Source organism: Rana temporaria, chromosome 1 (genome assembly GCF_905171775.1).
Source record: "Rana temporaria chromosome 1, aRanTem1.1, whole genome shotgun sequence".
Classification (NCBI taxonomy): domain Eukaryota; kingdom Metazoa; phylum Chordata; class Amphibia; order Anura; family Ranidae; genus Rana; species Rana temporaria.
The window spans coordinates 60,158,992-60,182,268 of NC_053489.1; the positions used below are offsets into that span (position 1 = coordinate 60,158,992).

At 43.5% G+C, this 23,277-nt stretch overlaps 1 protein-coding gene across 2 annotated transcripts in view; it reads left to right on the plus strand.

Moving 5' to 3' along the window:
• WDR70 (WD repeat domain 70) overlaps positions 1–23,277 on the plus strand; it is a 422,360-nt gene that overhangs the window by 55,584 nt on the left and 343,499 nt on the right. For both annotated transcript variants that reach the window (XM_040338525.1, XM_040338517.1), the window contains exons 6-7: positions 1,807–1,866; positions 18,296–18,429. In XM_040338525.1, the coding sequence (XP_040194459.1) occupies positions 1,807–1,866; positions 18,296–18,429 (194 nt within the window). The remainder of the gene's footprint in view (positions 1–1,806; positions 1,867–18,295; positions 18,430–23,277) is intronic.

The following is a 23,277-nucleotide window of genomic DNA, read 5'->3' on the forward strand; positions in this document are numbered from 1 at the left end:
TGCTGTAGATAATAAAAAATTATACTGTAGCTGCTGACTTTTCCTAAAAGGACCCTTCCCTCTCCAGGGATCCAGCTGTGTCCTCACCGGGGCTGGTGCTTCACTGATCCTCAGGTCCCCGGTTCCAGTATGTTTACTGTGGGAAGTTGGCTGTGACTTTTAGTGGCTTCACCGCTCCATATTAGTTTTACAATAGAAGTGCTGGCTAAGAGCAGGCACCACAGTATGCTTACTGTCACCTATGCCACCCATCAAAGCTTCTTGGTTCCGCTTTGTTCCTGGGGCCTGGCATCATCTAATGGTGGAACTCCACCAACTACCATTTATATGGCTTGTAAAGGGACAGAGAATGGCATGAAACAGGGCTTAGTGTTGAACTTCGTAACAAAGTGAATCTAAATCAGAGGGGCACATGGAAGCTTTTCTGAATAATGAAGAGGTCTGTTCCTGGGCAGGATATTTTACTTTTAAAGTTTTAGTAACCCAGGAGCCTGCATTCACTATATCTGGTCTCCCACAGAACATGGAAATGCAATTATTTAATTAAATATACTTGAGGTGATTGTAGTCATATTGGTACAATTGTGACAGAGAAAATTGAGTACTGTCCGTGATACTTTATTTTATTTGCACTAACAATACAATTTTCCAGGACAGGCTTTATGTCCCCTTCTTTAAGGTCCATGCAGTAATGATTGAACCTTGAAGAAGGGGACATACCCCGAAAGCTTTTCTTAAAAAATTGTATGTTGGTGCAAATAAAAAAAAAAAAGTATCACGAAAAGTACTCAATTTTCTCTGTCTTAAAGTGGAGGTTCCATCAAAAAAAAAACAATTTTGCTTTAAACTCTAGCTTAGGACTAAAAAAGAAAAAAAGATAATATTTTTTTTTTTTTTACTCATCTGGAAATGCCCGTTGCTATGCGGTCCCACGAAATCTGCCTTTGAATCCACCTAGGATTCAGACATCATCTCCCTCTAATGCTCCTGGGAAATGTGTGTCATCATTTCCCAGGATGCAGTGCGCTACCCAATTATCACTCCCCATCCAAGACTTCCAGGAAGTAAGTGCCTGTAGGCTTCACGTTGCCCACAAGCAAAATGACAACGGTGTATATATAGTTTTATAAACTATCTTTTTTTAATATCTATGCGGATCGGTGGCGGATTGTAAAATAGTAAGTGACCAGATTTATATTATAAAAACGCAGGATGAAAGGACATACATTTGAAAAAATGCTAATTGTGGTTGGAACTCCACTTTAAGTAAATATAAACTGCTAAATGCCTTTTCTTATCAGCAGTATATAGCAGTGCTGTGACTTCTATCAGTGTCAAGTTGAGCATTGGTTAAAGCTTCTAGGCGGAGTTTTCATTCTCTTCTGACTGTCCTATGAGGCTGCATGACCCCTGACCCTGTATCTGGACAGTGCTGATTGGCCCTGTTCAGATCACATGCACCCCCGGCAAAAAGAATAAAGTCTAGCAATGCACATCAAACTGAGCATGTGCAGCGTGCCCCAAAACTCTGTCCTATCAGGCGATGGATTGAGGACTTTGGAAGAAGGGGAGGATCAGAGAAAACAGGATCAAACACTATGTGTAAGATTAACCATTTAGGTTCCACAGTGAGTATAACAAGCATGCTTTACTGCATATATAGACTGATTTTACTGTTGTGGGTTTAGTAACATTTTTAAAGTTTTAAAAATTTAAATACGGTTTACTCTCATTGCTTGTAGAGTTTCAATTCATATGTATTGTCTTCCAACGTTTTGGTGAATATTTATATGTTTTGCCTTGCAGAATCCTGTTAAAAGCATTCCAGATTCACATGAAATTACACTGCAGCATGGCTCCAAAACTGTAAGTACTAATAATTGCAAATTTACAAAAAAATAAAATCATTTCTGCTAAATATAAATTCAAACGCCCAGAGGCGATTCAGTTTGCATGTGTTGCGCTATATAAGTTTCTCACTCATTAAGGTCTATGTCTTGTGGAGTTCTTCTTTTAAGGGACCCCATCTCTATACTAAACCTATCCAAGGAAAGCTACACGTAAGAGTGTACATACACGATTCTGCTTCTGCTGTGCAACTGGACGCTGATCTGTTCATGAGAAATTTTCCCCTGAAGTGTTTAACCACTTAAGACTCGGACCAATTTGCAGGTTAAGGACCTTGCCCCTTTCTGCGATTCGGCACTGCGTCGCTTTAACTGACAATTGCGTGGTCGTGCGACATAGCTCCCAAACAAAATTGGCGTCCCTTTTTCTCCACAAATAAAGCTTTCTTTTGGTGGTCTTTTATCACCTCTGCGGTTTTATTTTGTTGCGCCATAAACAAAAATAGAGCGACAATTTTGAAAAAAAAATCAATATTTTTTACACTTTGCTATAATAAATTTTCCCAAAAAAGATATAAAATAAAAAAAATTCCTCAGTTTAGGCTGATACGTATTCTTCTACCTATTTTTGGTAAAAAAAATCGCAATAAGCGTTTAACGATTGGTTTGCGCAAAATTTATAGCGTTTACAAAATAAGGGATAGTTTTATGGCATTTTTATTAATAATTTTTTTTTTTTACTACTAATGGCGGTGATCAGCGTTTTTTTTTTTCGTGACTGGAACATTATGGCGGACACATCGGACAATTTTGACACATTTTTGGGACCATTGTCATTTTCACAGCAAAAAATGCTATAAAAATGCATTGATTACTGTGAAAATGACAATTGCAGTTTAGGAGTTAACCCCTACAGCGCCCCCTAGTGGTTAAATGTGACCTCTAACTGTAGGGGGGCGGGGCTGGAGGTGTGACGTCATTGATCGTCTTTCCCTATATCAGGGAACAGACGATCAATGACAGTGCCACTGTAAAGAACGGGAAAGGTGTGTTTACACTCACCTCTCCCCCTTCTTCAGCTCCTGTGACCGATCGCGGGACACCAGCGGCGATCGGGTCCCGCGGTAACGGAGCTTCGGAAAATATCCCCCACACCATTACACCACCAGGCTGAATCGTTGATACAAGGCAGGATGGATCCATGCTTTTATGTTGTTTACTCCAATTTCTGACCCTACCATCTGAATGTCGCAGCAGAAATCGAGACTTCTTAGACCAGGCAATGTTTTTCCAATCGTCTATTGTCCAATTTTGGTGAACCCATGCGAATTGTAGCCTCAGTTTCCTGTTCTTACCTGACAGGAGTGAGACCCTGGGTGGCCTTCTGCTGCTGTAGCCCACCTGCTTCAAGGTTTAGTGTGTTCTGCATTCAAAGATGGTATTCTGCATACCTTGATTGCAACGAGTGGTTATTTGAGTTACTGCCTTTCTATCGTCTTGAACCAGCCCATTCTCTTCTGATCTCTGACATCTGCAAGGCATTTTCCTCCACACACCTGCCACTCACGGCATATTTTGAAATACCCGGACCAGCCCGTCTGGCACCAACAACCATGACACGTTCAAAGTCACTTAAATCCCCAGTCTGATACCCAGTTTGCACTTCAGCAAGTTGTCCTCACCACGTCTAGATGTCTATATGCGTTATGTTGCTGCCATGTGGTTGGCTGATTAGCAATTTGTGTTACCAAGCAGTTGAACAGGTGTACCTAATAACGTGGCCGGTGAGTGTATATAGCATCTTCTGTGATGCTTCATTTCTGTTCCTTTTAGAGAATTGCTCATTTAAAAAAAATCATGTAGCATTCATACCTTATAGGCCACAATCTCATGGTGGGCACTGGAAGCACTGTTTATACCAGCAGATGGATAAGCCACTACCCCAAACTAAATTCAGCTAAATACCAGCTAACTCCCGAAAGAAGGCAAAGACCCAACTTCTTGTGGCATTTAAAGACCGATATCCCTGCTAAACGTTGACCTCAAGTTATTTACGAAAATTCTGGCCTCCTGACTTCAACATCATCTATCGCACTTGGTTCACCTGGATCAAGTTGGGTTCATCCCGACTCGTGAGGCCCAAGATATTACAGTCGAGGTCCTTAACTTAATGCATGTGGCCAATAAGTGTTCTGGGTACGGACACTGAGAAAGCGTTTGATCGGTTGAACTGGCAGTTTATGTTCTCGGTCCTACCACACGTGGGACTTGGGGACACCATGTTTAATTGGATTACCAAAATATACTCTAACCCAATGGCGCAAGTGAAGGCCAATGGAGTTCTCTCAAACCCATTCTCCATTACAAATGGGACGAGACGGGTGCCCCTTCTCCCCTCTCCTTTTTGCCCTGTCACTTGAACCCTTTCTCTGTAAAATACGTCTAAATCCAGATATTACGGGCCTGGCTGTTGGGGGCGTTCAACAGAAGGTGTCGGTATACGCCGATGATATGCTCTTTTTCTTGACTAATCCATCTATATCTCTTCCTAATCTACTCCGTGAATTTGACCTATATGGCACGTTGCCCAACTTTAACAAGTCTGAAGCAATGGGGGTTGAGCTTTCCCAACTCCTACCGAATTTGCAATTGAGTTTTTAATTCGAATGGACCGATTTCTGCCTTTGAAATATTTGGGCACGTATATCCCCTCCAAATTGTCCCGTACCTTTTGCGCTCAATTTCCCCCCACTTCTCAATAGGACTCGATCCTTGCTAGACACATGGCATTGTGAATTGGATTCCACTCCTGGTTTGGGCATTGCAATATAATACAAATTAGTATCTTACTGAGATTTTTTTATATCTCTTTCAAGTCTTACCTATAGTGAATCCCCCTCATTTTTTTAGGCAGGTTCACTCTTTATTTATCGACTTTGGGCACATAAATGTCCTTGACTTCACCATCGCCAGATGTCGTTCCCAAAGCAATATGGAGGATTGGCAGTTTCAGATGTCCATAAATACTACCAAGCGACTTATTTAGGGATATTTATTGACTGGTGCTGCCACGGGACACCAAGCTCTGGGCCCAACTCGAACAAACTCAGTATTATAGTATTATATAGGGCCAAAACAACTAATCGATTAATCGTCAACTAATCGATTATGAAATTAATCAATTACAATTTTCATAATCGATTAATCGGCCAGTAACATAATGGGGTTAAAAAAACAAAACTTAGCCCTTTATAGTACAAAAAAGCAAATTGCTACTATAAATATTACTTTCACTGTCCCACAGTAAAAAAATTAACCCCTTACAGTAGCGATTATTTGCTCTTTTGTACTTTTTTTTTTTAACCCCATTATGTTACTAAACATCTCGGGCCTGGGTTCACACCTCTGTATTTGGTGCTTTTTGCAGAAACACACTACAGTTCATTTACATGTTTTCCTATGGGACACGTTCACATCCATGATTTTTTTTTCAGCTTCTGCGTATTTGGAAAGGGCAAGGCCTTTTTAACGCAAAATGGTGCTATTTTTTTTTTTTTTTGTTGTTTAATATACTTTAATGGAGAAGCTGCAGAAAAGCATGTAATGTGTTTTTGCAGCAAATTGTGTTTTTGTAATCTTTTTTTTTTTAAGGCTATTTGCCGATTAATCAAAACAATAATCGGGCAGCTAATCGATTTATGAAAATAATCGTTAGTTGCAGCCCTAGTTTTATACGACTCGGGTCGCTACCGGGTGTCTCACTTCCCGATGGCTGCCGTCTGGCCCTCCTGTCTCTTCACTAATTAACCCGTCGGGTCCATTTTGATTAGACTTTTGGAGGGCCCTCCAGTTGCATAATTTCCAACATTCCTTACCATCTCCAAGGGGCTTTATTTGCCCTCTTACTACCTTCAGATAAATACTGCTCTGCTGATGGGGTTCTCCCTGCTCACGCTCACTGTAGGCTACTGGAAGATAGATAGGAAGCAGCAGTCCAGGACAACAAGGGATAGTCGGGAGATAAGCCAAAGGTTGGGGCAACTAGCAGAAAAGGATTAGACAAAGAACACGCCAAAGGTCAGGGTAACAAGCAGGCAGGGATAGTCGAAGAACAAGCCAAGATTGGTGAGCAGAAACGGACATAGAGCACACGGCAAGAACACACACAGGAAGCCAAACACACAATATTGATCAGCAAGGCTTGGCTTGCAGTGCACATGTTAATATAGTGTTTCCTGAAAAGGGCTGTGGTGGAGCCATGCTTGAGGGAAGATTACTTAAGCATACAGGTGAACAGCGACCGGTCTCTAAGCTGACAAAAGAGAGGTTGACAGATCGACATGAAAATTCAGGAAACCAATTTCAAACTTCTGTCAGAATGGTATCGTACACCATTTCAATTACATACCGGAATTTTTTTTTTCCCCAACACCACTGATCATTGCTGGAGATACCAGGAGGAGCGGGGGATGCTACTACATGTCTTTTCGGTCCTACCCCAAACTTAAAAACGAATGCAAAGAGATTTGGAGGATTGTGCAAAAATTTACGGACCACTCGGTTTTGGACAATCCGGCCTTTTTTCTTCTCCATGTGTCTATCATCCCAGCAAAAACTTACAAAAGATGACTTATTCATCACCTCTTAAACCCCGCTAAATCTTGCATTCCTATTAATTGAAAGAGTCCACAGCCACTGACCATTAGTCCTTTTGGCTTCAAAAAGTGGAAGAAAAAAAATAAGGTGGAGGATCTAATACTCCCATCACAACAAAAATTTGAACGGTACGCTAAAACTTGGATGTTGTGGAATATGTTTTGTTTTCTCTAAAGAAGGGTAGGCTCTCTTTGAAGAATAGATTGCTGATTGCAAGTAGCCTCTGGCTCCTTCGCTGAGATCTACTACCAGTCTTTTGATGCGTGCGTTATTTGCTTGGTGTGTTTGTTTTTCTCTCCTTTCACCTCCTCCCTCATTTCTCCCTCTGGACCTTCTGGTCTCCTCCTTCTACCCTTCTAAATTTTTCCTTCTCCTTGAAATATGCTTAAGGTGAGTTGGGCGGTCCTTGCTTCTTATGGTGTCCAGTTTTACGACAAGTCAGGGTTCTATATGTCTATATGGCCATAGTAAGTGGTTTATGCCTGCTAGGTATAATCTAAAAACTCATAGATCCATTTTGGTGTCTAGATGCCATCTATTCTCTTGATGTACTTAAGCCATGTATACTGGTATACCAATATGTTTTATTATTATTATTATTATTATTATTATTATTATTATTATTATTATCTTGTTGGCATGGAACTGCCTTTCTGTTGAAAATAAGAAATATATAAAAAAAAAAAAAATACTGATGCCCTGATGAAGGGATCTGATGTGGCCCAGAAATGTTGGCGGCACTATGACTTGGTAAAACTCTGGCTTTTGTATTTAGTTTGTCTATATACATGACCTGTTGGGTCACGTGACATATAGCAGTGTTGTAGTGTATGAACCAATGTCCGCAGAACCTTCATTCACGTTCATACCCCAATGCATGCCACCATAGCTGCAATAAAACAGAACCGCAAGGCTGCATATCCTTTTTATTTACAGCTTGTAGGTCAGTGTTTTGTGATATTAAAAAAAATATATATATATATATATAAGTATTATCAAATGAAGTGGTATCGAGTCAAACTTCACACGAAGAATACCAAAAAAAAAAGAAAACCACCTTCTCTTTCCAATGTAATAGACCCATGTTTTATTTTAGAGTCAAATATGTGTTTATTGCTTTTCAACATATTAATACAACACATACAATTGTCAGATGTCCATAACATAAAATGATACACTGCAATTCACATAGTCTAAAACACTCTATGAAGCGTGCCCAATGCAAATCCAAACAAGTCGCCGCCCTTACTAGGTAAACAACGATATGTTTTACAGAAAAGCAATGAGGGCCAGTGAAATAAAAACTATTAGTACGACATCTGACCATTAGAAAAGAGGAGAGAAAAAAAATTAGGTAGAAAGAGAAGGGGGGGGGGGGGGGGGACCGAGCAGACCACGACATGTCATCCTGAAAGATATATGTAGTTCGAACATCAGGGCTGGTTTCGAGGCCAAAGAATCCGAGGTAGAGTGATCAATCCATAAGAGCCATAAGGTCTTAAATTTATCATAAGTGTCCTTATCTAAGGCCAGCGTTTCCTCCATGCGCATGATGTCGTTGACCACAGAGACCCACAAGGACAGGGGAGGGGTAGTAGTGCTTTTCCAAAATTGCGGGACAAGCTGCCTTGCGGCCGACAGAAAGAAGCGTCACAAGGTGCCTTTCTGGGAAGCTATGGAGCCAGGTAGCATGGACAGTACAGCTATTTCCGGCGCCCATGTTTTATTTTAAATGTAATGTATTTTTTTTTTTTTAAAGCTATACATCTCAGATCTGAGTGTAATTGGCTTTATCAGAGTGTTTCAAAATGCATGTTTGGGCAATAAAAAAAAAAAAAAAAAAGGGACAATTTTCCCTATGTTCTATATATTTAAATTATTTAAAATCTTTGTTTTAGGCAGAATCCTTTTTTTTTCTTTCTTTTTTAATACTAACTATTATTATTAGAGCTCATGATTAAGATGGGGACAAAAAATACAGCAAAATGTTCCATAATATAGAAAATAATATGCACATATCACCACTCCATTTGTATGGTATATTAAAAAAAGGTTGACAATCCCAATGGGGATCTACAGAAGGAGATGACAACTTGTGTAGAAGAACCTTGTACACTGTTGTACTAATATGAATAAGTAAGCTAGAAATAATTTCTGACATACTGTATCTGAAAGATGTACTTCACATATCGAAGGAAAATGTAAATGATTACACCACTGTCAAACACCTATGCAAGAGCAACTTGGTAGGAGCACCAGCTTTCCCATTTACGTTTGTAAATTGCCATGGTATCAATGATGGTGTGATAAATGAATTCCGTAAGTTTTATAGTCTCCATTCTTTTGTAAAACTTGAGACTAGGAAACAGTGGGAGAACGTTAGTTGAGAGCTATCTCTCTTTGAATAGCACTAAAAAGGGTATGAACCAATCTCTGGCATGGAGGTGGTTCTGTATATGTGGTTGTTAAAAGGAGGTGCATGGGAAGGTCCGAGTAAGTTGTACTCCAGTGAGTTAAAGGGGTTGTAAAGCTTCGTATTTTTTCACCTTAATGCATTCTATATGTAGCGCTCACCCCCGAAGGAGCCACTGGTTATAGATTGGGATGGTGTGTTACCTCTGTGAGCGTCTAGGGATAGATGATTAGAGCAGCAATGATGGAATGTCCAAACAGCGGGTGTCTTTTTTCTTGTGCTTTATTTTACCCAACACGGTAAACAGTAAACTTGAGGTAGATAGTAGAGGTGTGAAAGAAGAAGTACCTGGCAGCCAGGATATCACTGGGAACTTTGAGGGGGACACAGGTCTCTGCCACAGACCTGGCCTCAGAACTTCGGTTATGCAGACTATTCTCCTCAGTAAACTTCTTCTTGCCTGGATCTTGCTCAGGTAGTTTCAATTAGGTTACCGACTGACAGGTGGCTAACTTCCACCCCTCAGTGTCCAATTACCTTGATCCCCGGTGGATTGTCTAGGCCCTGTTGGACCGCCAGCCTCTCATTGGCGCTCCTCAGACGGAAACTCCCCACCGAACAGCTATGTCGCTTGCGATCTCCTCAGAGTTGGGGCCCAGTCGATTTACTGGAGCCCCGCCACAGCTTTAAATGTTCCGGGCCAACATGGTCCCAGAACCAGGAACACCGCGTGGCACGTTCACCCGGGGCTGGTAGGCCATCTCGCCGGGGAGCCGTGATGTGTGGTCACCCTGAAGGTGGGTGCCACACCAGAAACAAAAACCCCGCCTAATGGCGTCTGCTCCAGAAGTACCTTCCCCCCAGCATAGCCTGCGAGGGAAAACCCCTCCCGATTGGCTGCTGGCAAGAGACACCCCAGCCTGGACTTCACTGCTGCCATCTACTGCCCTGGGGTGGAACAACACCCCAGCAACAACAGAATGAGCCCACAGCACAGCCCAGTCGAAGCAGAGCCCCAATTTAGACAAATCAACCGGATGAGAGCTAACTAACTCTCTCATCCCCCTTAAATTTAAGATGGCACCTGTACCTGAAAGTACACAGGCGCTACATATACATTAACGCAGTGGTCATCAACCCTGTCCTGCAGGGCCCACTAACAGGCCAGGTTTTATGTATTACCTTGGGGAGATGCAATCTAGAATACTGCAATCACTGAGCAGCAAATAATATCAGCTGTGATGTATTTCAGTTATCTTTCAAACCTGGCCTGTTAGTGGGCCCTGCAGGACAGGGTTGATGACCACTGCATTAAGGTGAAAAAATACCTTGCACTCTCTGGCCCCCCGAGCCCCCATTTTACTTGCCTGAGCCCCTAATCTCCGTGGGCACGATGCCGCGTTGCTTTCCAAGCGGCTTGTTGGCTCTTCATTGGTTAGATTGATAGCAGCGCAGCCATTGGCTCCCGCTGCTGTCAATCAAATCCAATGACGTGGCACGCCGGGCGGCGGGGCTGAGTCATACCCTCGGCGGCTGTGCACGCCGAGTGTATAACACGGGAGTGCGCCTGCAAGGTAACCCCCTCAGGAGAGAGTTTCCCAGAGGGGGTTAGCTCTTGCGGGAAGAGCCAAGAAAGCCGCTGTGGGACCCCAGAAGAGGACATTCAGGGCCACTCTGTGCCAAATGAACTGCACAGTGGAGGTAAGTATGACATATTTGTTTATTTTTTTAGAACTGAACCTTTACTATCACTTTAAGCTGTTTTAGTGGAGGCCTAGTGCCAGAGAAACTTTAGAGCTTTAAAAAGTGTGGAGAAACGTGCCTCCTAAAACAGGGCTTCAGAACTGATGGTTTGAATTGATGGTGGATGGTGCTTGCTGACAACTCTTCATCCTTTATCACATATGGACTTTCATATCAATGTGCAACTCTTTATCAATGGATATATTCCTATTCTAGCATGTGAAGTTGGTCTGAACTTTAAAATCATTGCTCAGTCACATCTAACTACCAACATCAGCGCTGTTTATGATATCATTGCTTGGACATTTTATATATGTTGACAAGAGTGCTTTTATCATATATTTATTTTATCTTTCCACATATTTAACAGCAGCTTTATTTTTAATTCGTGTATTTATCTTGCTTATCGTAGAGTCAGGATATATTACCTTTTTTATTTGGTCTGGTCCTATACAGCCTTTTGCTCTTTATTGAGGGATATTGCTGCATCATTAATTGCTTTAAGGTCCATTTGGCGCTGGGAGGTGTATTGTAGGCCCCTTTTTACACCTGTTTTCCAAGGTCTTCAGAACTGCTGCAAAAAAGGCATGTAATTTGTTTTGGGGAGACTCTTACCATTTTGTTATATGTTGAGGAAGAGGATTGCCCATACCCAAGATCTGATGAAACAGAATTAAAGGGGTGGTTCCCCCTAAAAAAAAATTCTAACAATACATTCGGAAGACTGCTTACACTGCGGGTAGGCTGGCTTTTTTTCTTTTCGTACATACCTCGATATCGCCGTTTCATCCCTCGGCTTCCGGGTATGCGTCTTGCTGGACCTAGTTGATTGACGTTCCTCCGACCGGCGCACTTCTTCGCATCACGACTTTCCGACAGAAGCCGAACGTCATTGCGCAGGCGCCGTATAGAGTCGGCTCTATACAGCGCCTGCTCAGCGACGTTCGGCTTCTTTCGGAAAGTCGTGACATCAAGTATGCGTCGGTCGGAGGAACGTCAATCAACTAGGAACGCCCAGCCCCACAAGACTCATACCCGGAAGCCGAGGGATGAAACGGCGATATCGAGGTATGTACGAAAAAAAAAAGCCAGCCTACCCGCAGTGTAAGCAGTCTTCCGAATGTATTGTTAGAATTTTTTTTTAGGGGGAACCACCCCTTTAAGTCTAATATGTAGATAAAATACTACCTACTATTTTACAGATTTGGCTCAGTCCTTATTACACTTCTTTCCTACCAGCTGATTCTCACAAATGGAAATCTGTGATTTTAAACAGCTCTTACCTTACAGCATTTACGCTCTTGCTGGAGCACGTCACGGGTCATGAAAATTCTGCAGATGAGAGTATCAAAATGACCTCTTAAATCTTGTTCTTGAAAACTTTGACCCTTACAAGAGACCTTTTGAAAGTGTCCAGCGGAGTAAGCCTGAAAAGGGCCCTGTGATTAATGTGCCTGCTCTCGGTGACAGATAAAAGGAGGTGACACACAGAGGGCTCTGTTCATGATCCACAGGACGAAAGTCTTGCCGTTCCCCTGTGTATTGAGGGATTACTTACAGAAGTTCATGGTAGTTTTGTGTCGAGGAAGGCAAGCTTCCATGTGTTGATACAACCAGGGAGACGTCTCCTCAGTGACAGGACAGCTGGTGGCCAGGGTTGACCTGAGCAAACATATAATGCTGTAAACGGCCATGTTAAACCCTGATGTTCAGCCTTTCAACATCGTACTGTAGGGTTCCATAAAAAGATGATTTACATCAGTTTTGTGTGTATATAACGGCATGATCGGGACAGCAGTTTAGCAGAAGATATAGGACCTTAAAGCGGGAGTTCACCCGGAATTTTTTTTTAACATTAGATTGATGCTCATTTTGTCAAGGGGAATCAGGTTTTTTTTTTAAATCGAAGCAGTACTTACCGTTTTAGAGAGCGATGTTCTCCGACGCTTCTGGGTATGGTCTTCGGGACTGGGCGTTCCTATTTGACAGGCTTCCGACGGTCGCATACATCGCGTCACGAGTAGCCGAAAGAAGCCGAACGTCGGTGCGGCTCTATACGGCGCCTGCGCACCGACGTTCGGCTACTTTCGGAAAATCGTGACGCGATGTATGCGACCGTCGGAAGCCTGTCAATCAAATGGGAATGCCCAGTCCCGCAGCCCATACCCGGAAGCGACGGAGAAGATAGCTCTCTAAAACGGTAAGTACTGCTTCGATTTTAAAAAAACTACCCGATTCCCCTTGACAAAATGAGCCTCAATCTAATGTTAAAAATTAAGTTTTCGGGTGAATCCCCACTTTAAAAAAAAATGTTGTGACCACATCTCAAAAGAAATCTGTGCTCAGAGAAACCTGAAGGCTGCTGTTAATCGCTTCTGTTTCTGAAGATGCTAGTTGGCTGTCTGTTATGCTGATCCGATGTATTTGGACAAGAATGCAGACCAGCAGTTTTCATTTGCTGCATGCTTGGTCCAGGTTATTGGCTCTGATTGTGTTGAGGTCAAAAGAGCATCACTAGTGTTGGGAAACTCCAGATTTTTCTTAGTGTTTCCTTTAACAGATCGTCCTTCAATGGCCTTTCCATAGCCCTCCCTCTTTACTGTCCTACATTACTAGAGTAATGAAACACTTAGGGTGATGGTGTAGAGGTGCCAGCTGCAGGGAGAGCCTTGAGCCTGCTATAGACGCTTTGAATCTTGGCCGGTTCAGCAGAAACTGTCTGAGATTCGAACCGTGTGTGGGCAGGCTAAATGTACCAAGTTGATTAATTGACTTGAATACAATCAGATTTACTTGCGATTATCGCTAGCTGCTGCTATAGCCGCTGGCAATAATCCGTGTCATCTCCGGGCGGGGACACCTTCCCCCACCCACCCCCTGCCAGGAGCAGACAATTGTTGTCCAGGAGGGATTCCCCTGTCTGCACTGTCTGTGTTAATAGGGAATTGTGCAGAAAAAACTTTGCAGTTTATGACCTGCCTTTACAATGGAGCTCATGACTATGCTCATGTAAACATGTAAAGAAGAGACAAAATGCATTATCTGGCATCTCCGCTTGTGCACATGGCATATTGGCTAGTTGAGTATAAAGTAGGTACTGTATTGCCTCATTTCCACTGAGCGGATCGGTTCGGTACGCTATTTTGGGTGTTTCCATTATGAAAGCGTGCCATAAAAGCGAACCGTACCGGACCATTCTGGGTCCTGCTTCAGATGTGGGGCCATAGAAATGGAACGGTTCCATTAGGGCAGACCTACAAATACATCTCATTGAAAGGTGGACGCGCTAGGCATTTTTCCTAAATCCTGTATGGTTCCGATTTGCAGTGGAAACACTCACGAGAATAGACCGGTCCATTCTAAACCATTCCAAACATACTGACCCGAACCGTTCCGTTCAGTGGAAACAAGGCATATGTCTATAGTTATATTCTGACCTTAGCAGGCATTTTGCAAGCTCAAACTTTTTTGATTGTTTTCCCAAGCCCACAATGCATTGCGCGAAAAAACTAAACGACAAGTGAACCAAAAAAGTGCACATGAACACACACAAAAAAAGTGTACAGGGTGCGACACTGTTTCCTTCCCAAAGAGGGAGGACCTCCCTGAACCCTGGGGCGCAAGACTCTTGACAGTGGCAAGGCACTCTGGATCACCTAGTGAAAAAGCCTGTTAGATCTCTTTTCTTGTGGTACAACAGAATTCTAGGTTATGGGCTCTCCACAAGAGGTAAGGGAGGAAGGCGCCTAAGTGCCTCATATCTTCCACCTAGATTTCAAGGCAGGCTCAGAGTCTTGCACCCTACCACCTAGGTGAGTGAAAAGCACACATAAAAATAAATAAAAAATAAATACAAGAGTAAAAAAAAAAAAAACGCCATTGTGCTTTACAATGCCTAGGCCCTGCAACCTGGTAACAATAATTGACCCTGGCCTGGCCCATGAGGCAAAACATTTTGGTGCCATAGCCAAAGTGCTTTTCATACAGACCAGACCCATAATGTTATTCTGGCACCCCTGGGTTGCCATTCCCAGCAGGCACTTTACACTGTGGGCTCTCTGCCTTCCCAGTCCTCAGACTATATGACACTGCTCAGATCAGGAGACACTGGGCCCCTCAGAATTCTCCACACCAGGGAAATACCTTACCCAGTGGACATTTATTTTGGGCTCTTTTCTTCAAGGAAGATCCCTCAGGGCCCCCATGATATCAGCAGGGATACTATACAGCCTGCCATTCTAGTAGTCAAAAGGGCAGAATGACATTGGAGCACACCTACTGGACACTGATAAGAAAAGACACCTGACACCTGACACTTGATCTTGGCCAAAAGGTCGAAAAGCAATATCCAAGGCAAAGCAGCAGATTTACTTTAAAGTGATACCAAAGTCTATTTTTTTTATACTTACCTGCTCTGTGCAGTGGTTTTGCACAGAGCATCCCAGATCCTCCTCTTCTTCGGTGCCCCTGGCCCCTCCCTTCTGTTGCTTACTATGGGGGCACCCGAGTCACAGCTCCCTGTATCGATTCAGACACAGACCTGCCCCCTTTCTCTTTTCATTGGCTGACTAATTTTGACAGTAGTGGGAGCCAATGATGCTGTGCTGCTGTCTCAGCCAATGAGGAGGGGAGTACTGGAAAACCGAGATACTCCTGCAACATTGCTGGATCTAGATAGACTCGGGGTAAGTGCTAGGGGGGCTGAGGGGGGCTGCTGCCCACAGAAGGCTTTTGGATAAAAAAAAACCTTCTGCCTTTAATTCCTCAGCAGCAAATACCCAGCTTTTCATCACTCTGCTACTCCATGAAGCGTCTGGGGGGCGCAAAAAAAAAATACCTGATATTTGCAGGTATTGGGGAGTATGTTTTAAGAGTGAAATAGTTGCTCTCTTTTGCCATGAATTAAAATCCACGCCAATGGCTCCCGCTGCTGTCTCAGCCAATGAGGAGGGAAAGTCCCCAGAGAGCCGAGGCTCCCATGCACTACTGATCGCAAGTATCCGCGCACAGAGCAATTCACTGTGATCCCGGAACAGATGACCGAGCCAGGACAGTCAGTTTTAGATAATTGTTTTTCCTAACTTTGGCTCCCCCTAAGCAGCTTCTGTATTGGCGTTGGAGGGGTCAAGTTAACTCATGGGGTAAAACATTTCCATGTGAGGTTTGCCAGTGCTTGACTCCTAAAAGGGGAAATGTACAAGACCTACAATGGCACATAAATTGGCACTGCGTGGGAATAATACATTTGAAGCAGGAAACTCTATATTTCATTTGAAATGATTGATCAAGTACATTTGATGCAGTATTTATTTCGCAGTGAGGCATTATAGTAACATTATTTATGTAATTGCAATGGATAATGATTTAAAATAATTTGTGCGCTTGTTCAGATCATGGGGTTTACAAGCTAAGCTACGGACGTGAGGAGCCCACCCAAACATTCTGTTAATATCTCCTGCTAAACCGTGCACTTACAATGTTTAGATTTATCCTGGTTGTAGAGGAGGAACTACAGTACATTTAGTCTAACGAATGGCTGGATAAGATCTTTTCACAAGGTGTTTACTTTTTTTTCTCCTAGAATGACTGAGCGTTGGCTCTGGCGCGTTAAATTAATCAAAATCTTTTTTTATTTTTGCTTTATTCAAGGTACAATATATTGCCAAAAGTATTGGGGCGCCTGCCTTTACACGCACCTTGGCCTGAATTCACAAAGCACTTACACCGACGTATCTCGAGATACGCCGCGTAAGTGTAAGTATGCGCCGTCTTATCTATGCGCCGTGCCCATAAACTGAGATACGCCTGAAAATAGGCTTCATTTGACCGACGTAACTTTCCTACGCCGGCGTATCGTGGCGCATATTTACGATGGGCGCATTTGCCGGTCCCATTGATTTTCTATGCACATATGCAAATGAGGGAGATACGCCAATTCACAAACGTACTTGCGCCTGGCGCATAATATGCGCGGTTTGCGCAAGTCGTACGTCCGGCTTAAAGTTGTTCCCCATATAGGAGGCGCAACCCAGGCAAGGGTATGGACCAGGGAACACAAGCTGTCGTATCTTTTGTTGTTTACGTTGTACGTGAATATGACTAGGCGTAGGTTATGTTCACATCGTAGGCAGTGATCCGGCGTATCTTAGGGAGTAGTTCCGACGTGATTCTGCACATGCGCACTGGGATGCGGCCACGGGACGGTGCATGCGCCATTCATTTTAAGTACTTCTATGGCGCTTGCCCCATCATTTGCATGGGGTCACGCCTCATTAGCATGGCTCACGCCCACTTCCACCTACGCTGGCTTACGCCAGCGTAGGTGGAAGTGGGAGGAGAAGCGGGAAGACAATCGGAATAACCGGAAAAATCACCCCTCGTCAACATGGACCCCCCCCCCCCAATCTGGGTAAAACTATCACCCCTAGCACCAAAGTCAAAAGTCTCGGAGTCATTTTCGATACCTACACGACAATGGACGCACAGATAGGGTCAGTAGTCAGCGGATCCCACCATCTGCTGCGCTTTCTACGCAGACTCACCCCCTTTATCCCGAAAGGCACTGGAAGGACACTGATCCACCTACAGTGCAGGAGTGGATTAAGCAGATGGGGGTCACATTGAGGCTGGAAAGGGTGGTGTATCAGAGAAGAGGGACCAGCGGTAAATATGAAAAGTTATGCGCCCCTTGGCTCAACGTTCCGGGTCTGGCCCCGATAGATCTTGTGTGTGTGATCGTTTGTTCTAGGTCTGTGATGGGGGAAACGTGTGTGGTAGGTCGTATTTATCGGCGTATACCGCGCACTTTTTTGTCCTGATATACGCCCATATCCGCTTCCTGCTTCGAGTTTGAACCACTGCGCCGGCATATACCGAGCGCAGTACACTCGGGTATAGTCGGGCAGGCTCCGCTCCTCTCGCGGTCACGTCCTGGACGTACAGGACGTGACCGCGAGAGGAGCCGAGCCTGCCCGACTATACCCGAGTGTACTGCGCTCGGTATATGCCGGCGCAGTGGTTCAAACTCTAAGCAGGGATCGAGTGGGGAGGACACCACCAAAGCCGCAGACTGACGCCTGACCCGACGAGGCCGCCGATGGACGCCGCGCAAGACACCAAAACTGTAAGTACTAAAATGTTATTTTTTTTACAGGAATGCGGGTCCACTTTAGGCGTGCGCGCTATACGCCGGAGCGCGCAATACCCTAATAAATACGGTACTTAACGGAGAGGGGGGACGGGATAATGGGCGCTGATCGGTACCTGAAAACTTGTAAATGCCCACTAGGTGGGGGAATGGGGGGCTGCTTTCTGTTATTTTGTAATACTTATTAGCATTTGGCGACGTGTTATGTCATGCTATATGTGTATTATTCCTTGTGTTCTCCTTTGTGATTATGCTCTGGAGTTTTGTATGTTGTTTTCCACCTTAGCTCAATAAAAACCTTTGTTTGAGAAAAAAAACACGGGCAGATGTTTCAAGGAAGATCCAATGACCAAAATACACTTTCTCTAGCTTGCAGTCCTGTAGCCATGCACTTATATGTGAGTGTTGGTGGGTTTTAAATACACGCCTGTGTTTGCTCTTATGTTTGCAGCAAAGATAAGTTGTTGAGGGTTTGTTTTGTCATTCCAGGTATCTGCATTGGGGTTGGACCCTTCTGGTGCCCGTCTGGTGACAGGAGGTTATGACTATGATGTGAAGTTTTGGGATTTTGCTGGGATGGATGGATCTCTACAAGCATTTCGCTCACATCAGCCATGTGACTGGTAAGTGTATTTGTAAAGTGGACCTATACTCTAATGCCGCATACACACCATCACTTTATGTGATGAAAAAAAAAACGACATTTTCTGTGAAGTAAAAAACGACGTTTTTGAAACTTCAATTTTCAAAGACGAAGTTGCCTACACACCATCGTTTTCTCACAATGTTCTAGCAAAGCGAGGTTACGTTCACCACGTTTTTCCATTGAAGCTCGCTTCATAACTAGCTTCTGGGCATGCGCGGGTGTAAAAACGTTGTTTTAAACGTCGTTTTTTGCTACACACGGTCAATTTCTGTGAAGTAAAAAAACAACGTTTTGAAAAACGACACATAAAATTGAAGCATGCTTCAATTTTTTTTTTGTCGTTTTTCACAAGACATAAAACGACGTTTCCCTCCACACACGGTCATTTACAGTGACGTTTTTAAAAACGTTGTTTTTTTTCATCACATAGTGATGGTGTGTACGCGGCATTAGGCTAACCTAAAACTATAGTCTTGCCAAGATGGATGGAAAAAGAGTAGTGCATGAAGTCTACATTTTCCTCAAAGACATGCTAGTAAATGAATTGGCCCCTGTCTAAATTGGCCCTGGTATGTGTATGTGTTCATGTGAGGTAGGTAGATTAGATTGTAAGCTACCTACGGGCAGAAACTGATATGAATGTACAATATATGTAAAGTGATGGGTAAATTGACTGTGCCAAATAAATACCTGTATTAAATAGTAGAATGGGTAATGAGTGTACTGAAGAAAATACTGCTCCAGGGTGTGCATGACCTTTAAAGTGATATTAAAGGCAAGTAAAAACAACAAATATGTCATACTTGCCTGCTTTGTGAAGTAGTTTTGATCCTCTTTTGATCCTCCTGGCCCCTCCCTCCTGCCCCCAGAGCATACAGATTGCTATGGGGCACCTAAGCAGGCTTGCTCCCGAGCCACTGCTCTGTGTGTCACGCACACAGCTGTGGCTTGGCCCCATCCCTCTCTCTCCTGACTGGCTGTGATTTGACAGCAATGGGAGCAAATGGGGAGAGAGAGTCCCTGGAGAGCTGGGGCTTTTGTGCACATCGCTGGATCATGATGGGGCTTGGGTAGGTGTGGGGGGGGGGGGGCTGTGGGGCTTCTACAGGTTTTCTTTTTAACCTTTTTATGTAGAGCTGCACAATTACTCATTTAAAAATCGCGATCTTGATTCAACCCCCTTCACCTTCTTAAACCAGCATTTCCACAATTTATGTAACAAGTAGGGATGAGCTTTATGTTCTGGTCAAACATGCGTTTGCCGAACAGCGAATCATTTTCGGTGTTCGGCAAATTCGAAAAGCCGAGGAACACCCTTTAAAAGTCTATGGGAGAAATCTAAAGTGCTAATTTTAAAGCTTAATATGAAAATTATTGTCATAAAAAGTTTTTTTCAAAAAATTGACGTTTTTTCGGGAGCAGTGATTTTAATAATGCTTAAGGTGAAAAAAAAAAAGGGAAATATTCCTTTAAATTTCGTACTTGGGGGGTGATTATAGTATGCCTGTAAAATAGCGAATGTTTCCCATGCTTAGAACAGTCCCTGCACAAAATGTAATTTCTAAAGGAAAAAAAGTAATTTAAAACTACTCACGGCTATAATGAATTGTCGGGTCCCGGGAATACAGATAAAGGTAATTGAAAGTCATAGAAAAATAAAAATGCGTGGGAGCACCCCCAAATTCCATTACCAGGCCCTTCAGGGCGCGTGTGGGGCGTGGGTACCTGCTTTTGATCTCTCTGTGGCAAGTCAAGTCGGAGGTTTGGCCCCCTCCTCCTTCAGTGCCAACAGATCATTCAGAGAGTGCAGCGCGCATGCGCCGTAGGGAATAGACAATGAAGCAGAAAGGCTTCACTGCCGGTTTCCTTTACAGGCTATGGCGGCGGCAGGGGAGCCGACATCGCCGGATTCCAGGATAGGCAAGTGTCCTAACATAAAAAGTCAGCAGCTGCAGTATGTGTAGCTGCTGACTTTTAATTCTATCGCTACCTCTGTCTCTAGATATACCTCCTATCTCTAGATATACCTCCTATCTCTAGATATACCTCCTATCTCTAGATATACCTCCTATCTCTAGATATACCTCCTATCTCTAGATATACCTCCTGTCTCTAGATATACCTCCTGTCTCTAGATATACCTCCTGGCTCTAGATATACCTCCTGTCTCTAGATATACCTCCTGGCTCTAGATATACCTCCTGGCTCTAGATATACCTCCTGGCTCTAGATATACCTCCTGGCTCTAGATATACCTCCTGGCTCTAGATATACCTCCTGGCTCTAGATTTACCTCTGGCTCTAGATTTACCTCTGGCTCTAGATTTACCTCTGGCTCTAGATTTACCTCTGGCTCTATCTCTAGATTTACCTCTGGCTCTATCTCTAGATTTACCTCTGGCTCTATCTCTAGATTTACCTCTGGCTCTATCTCTAGATTTACCTCTGGCTCTATCTCTAGATTTACCTCTGGCTCTATCTCTAGATTTACCTCTGGCTCTATCTCTAGATATATATTATAAATATTTAGGGGAGACCCTACAGAATAAAGTTGTAGTCGTTGCAATATTTTATGTCACATGCAGGGGCGGACTGACAACTCATGGGGGCCCCCGGGCAAAAGAAGGTTATAGGGCCCCCCGGGCTTACAGATGGCCACCACGCCAGGAGGCAGGGCAACTAAAATCTCAGGATTTTCACATCAAAAGCATGTCGGTTTCGGACATATCAGGGACAGATGTAAAATAAACACAGAATTTTACATACTGTCCCTGGTTTTATTGAGCCTGGCAACCCTGATGGGGCCCCTTAGTGGCATGGGGCCCTCGGGCAGTGCCCGAGAGCCTGAATGGTCAGTCCGCCCCTGGTCACATGGTATTTGCGCAGCGGCCTTTCAAACTTAATTTTTTGGGAAAAAAATACACTACAATGAATAAAAATAAATAAATAAACAGTAAAGGTAGCCTAATTGTTTGGTATAATGTGAAAGATGAGGGAAGGCATATCTATATGAAATGGGAAGATGTCTTTTTGGAGAAATTATGCAGAACGTTTTGTTCTTTTACTTGAAAAAAATGTGAATGAGCTGATTTTTCTGTTCGGGGAACACCGCCTTCCTTTTTCATATGGAATTTGAAGACGTTCCTGATCATTCTAAAAAGTGAATAGTCGAATTATCCTGAATTCTCAAATTCCCGGTCCATTGTATTGTACATAGTACAGTGATTTAGAGAAGGTATCTAAGGCTGCGGGTGGCAGGGTATGTGTAATATTAGCTGGTATAGAGCAATGTTTTACTGTTCACAGACTGCTATCAATTAGTCTCATGCTGGGGACCTCCCTGTTTGGAATAAGTGATTGATGGAGACAGAAGATTGGAGTTCCATTTATTCATGTGTCCCCTACCACAGCTACTCGCACAGCTAGTGGGATAACAGGGCAATGTAAGGGCTTGTTGTCTATGGCCATGTATTGGGCTGTGATTTGCTCTGCTTGTGCGTTCTGTGTCCACTGACCACAGTAATGTTTTGAAAAGGTTATCGCTGTCCTCTCTATGCTGAACATTCACTGGGGGAGATTTACTAAAACCGGTGCACCCAGAATCTAGTGCAGCTGTACATAGTAAACAACCATCTTCTAACTTCATGTTCTATTAAAGTGTTACTAAACCCACAACAGTAAAATCAGTCTGTATATGCAGTAACGCATGCTTGTTATACTTACTGTAGTAAGGGGTTAATTCTCCACACTGTTTGATCCTGTCGTATCTGTTAGGCCGCGTACACACGGTCGTTCCAAACCGATGAGAATGGTCTGACGGGCCATTTCCATCTGTTCACCGCTGAAGTGGCCTGATGGTCTGATGTGTGTACACACCATCGTTCCAAAAACCGATCGTGTCAGAACGCAGTGACGTAAAACACACAACGTGCTGAAAAAAACGAAGTTCAATGCTTCCAAGAATGCGTCGACTTGATTCTGAGCATGCGTGGGTTTTGAACCGATGCTTTTCTGTACTAACCATCGGTTTGGACCGATCGGTCAGTGGTCCATCGGTTTGATTTTACAGCATGTTTTAAAATTTTGGACCGATGGGCTATACACACGGTCGGTTTGGACCGATGAAACTGAACCTCGTTCCATTCTCATTTGGTTTTGTCCGACCGTGTGTATGCAGCCTTACTTCCCTTCTTCCACTGTCCCCAATCCATCTTCTGATAAGACACTTATGACTAGGGCTGCAACGGATCGGGTGTACGCGCACAGTGAGGGAAAAAATTATTTGATCCTCTGCTGATTTTTGTTTTGCCCACTGACAAAGAAATGGTCTTTTTTATTAATGGTAGGTTTATTTTAACAGGGAGAGACAGAATAGCAACAAAAATATCCAAAAAAAAAAAAACGCTTTCAAAAAGTTATAAATTGATTTTTATTTTAATGAGTGAAATAAGTATTTGATCCCCTATCAAACAGTAAGATTTGTGGCTCCCAGGTGTCTTCTATACAGGTAATGAGCTGAGATTAGGAGCACTCTCTTAAAAGGAGTGCTCCTAATCTCAGCTTGTTAACTGTATAAAAGACACCCATCCACAGAAGCAATCAATCATGTTCATCAGGATGTCGGGGACATCGGGGACAGAAGGCTGGAATGGGCTATAAGACCATTGCCAATCAGCCTGGTGAGAGGGTGACAAAAGTTGGTGCGATTCTTTGCAAATAGAAGAAACCGTAAATAACTGTCAATCTTCCTCCGCTGTGGCCCCACGCAAATGCTGGACTTGGGAGCGCTCCCGCACAGGAGGATCGGGGCCACTCTGTGCAAAAC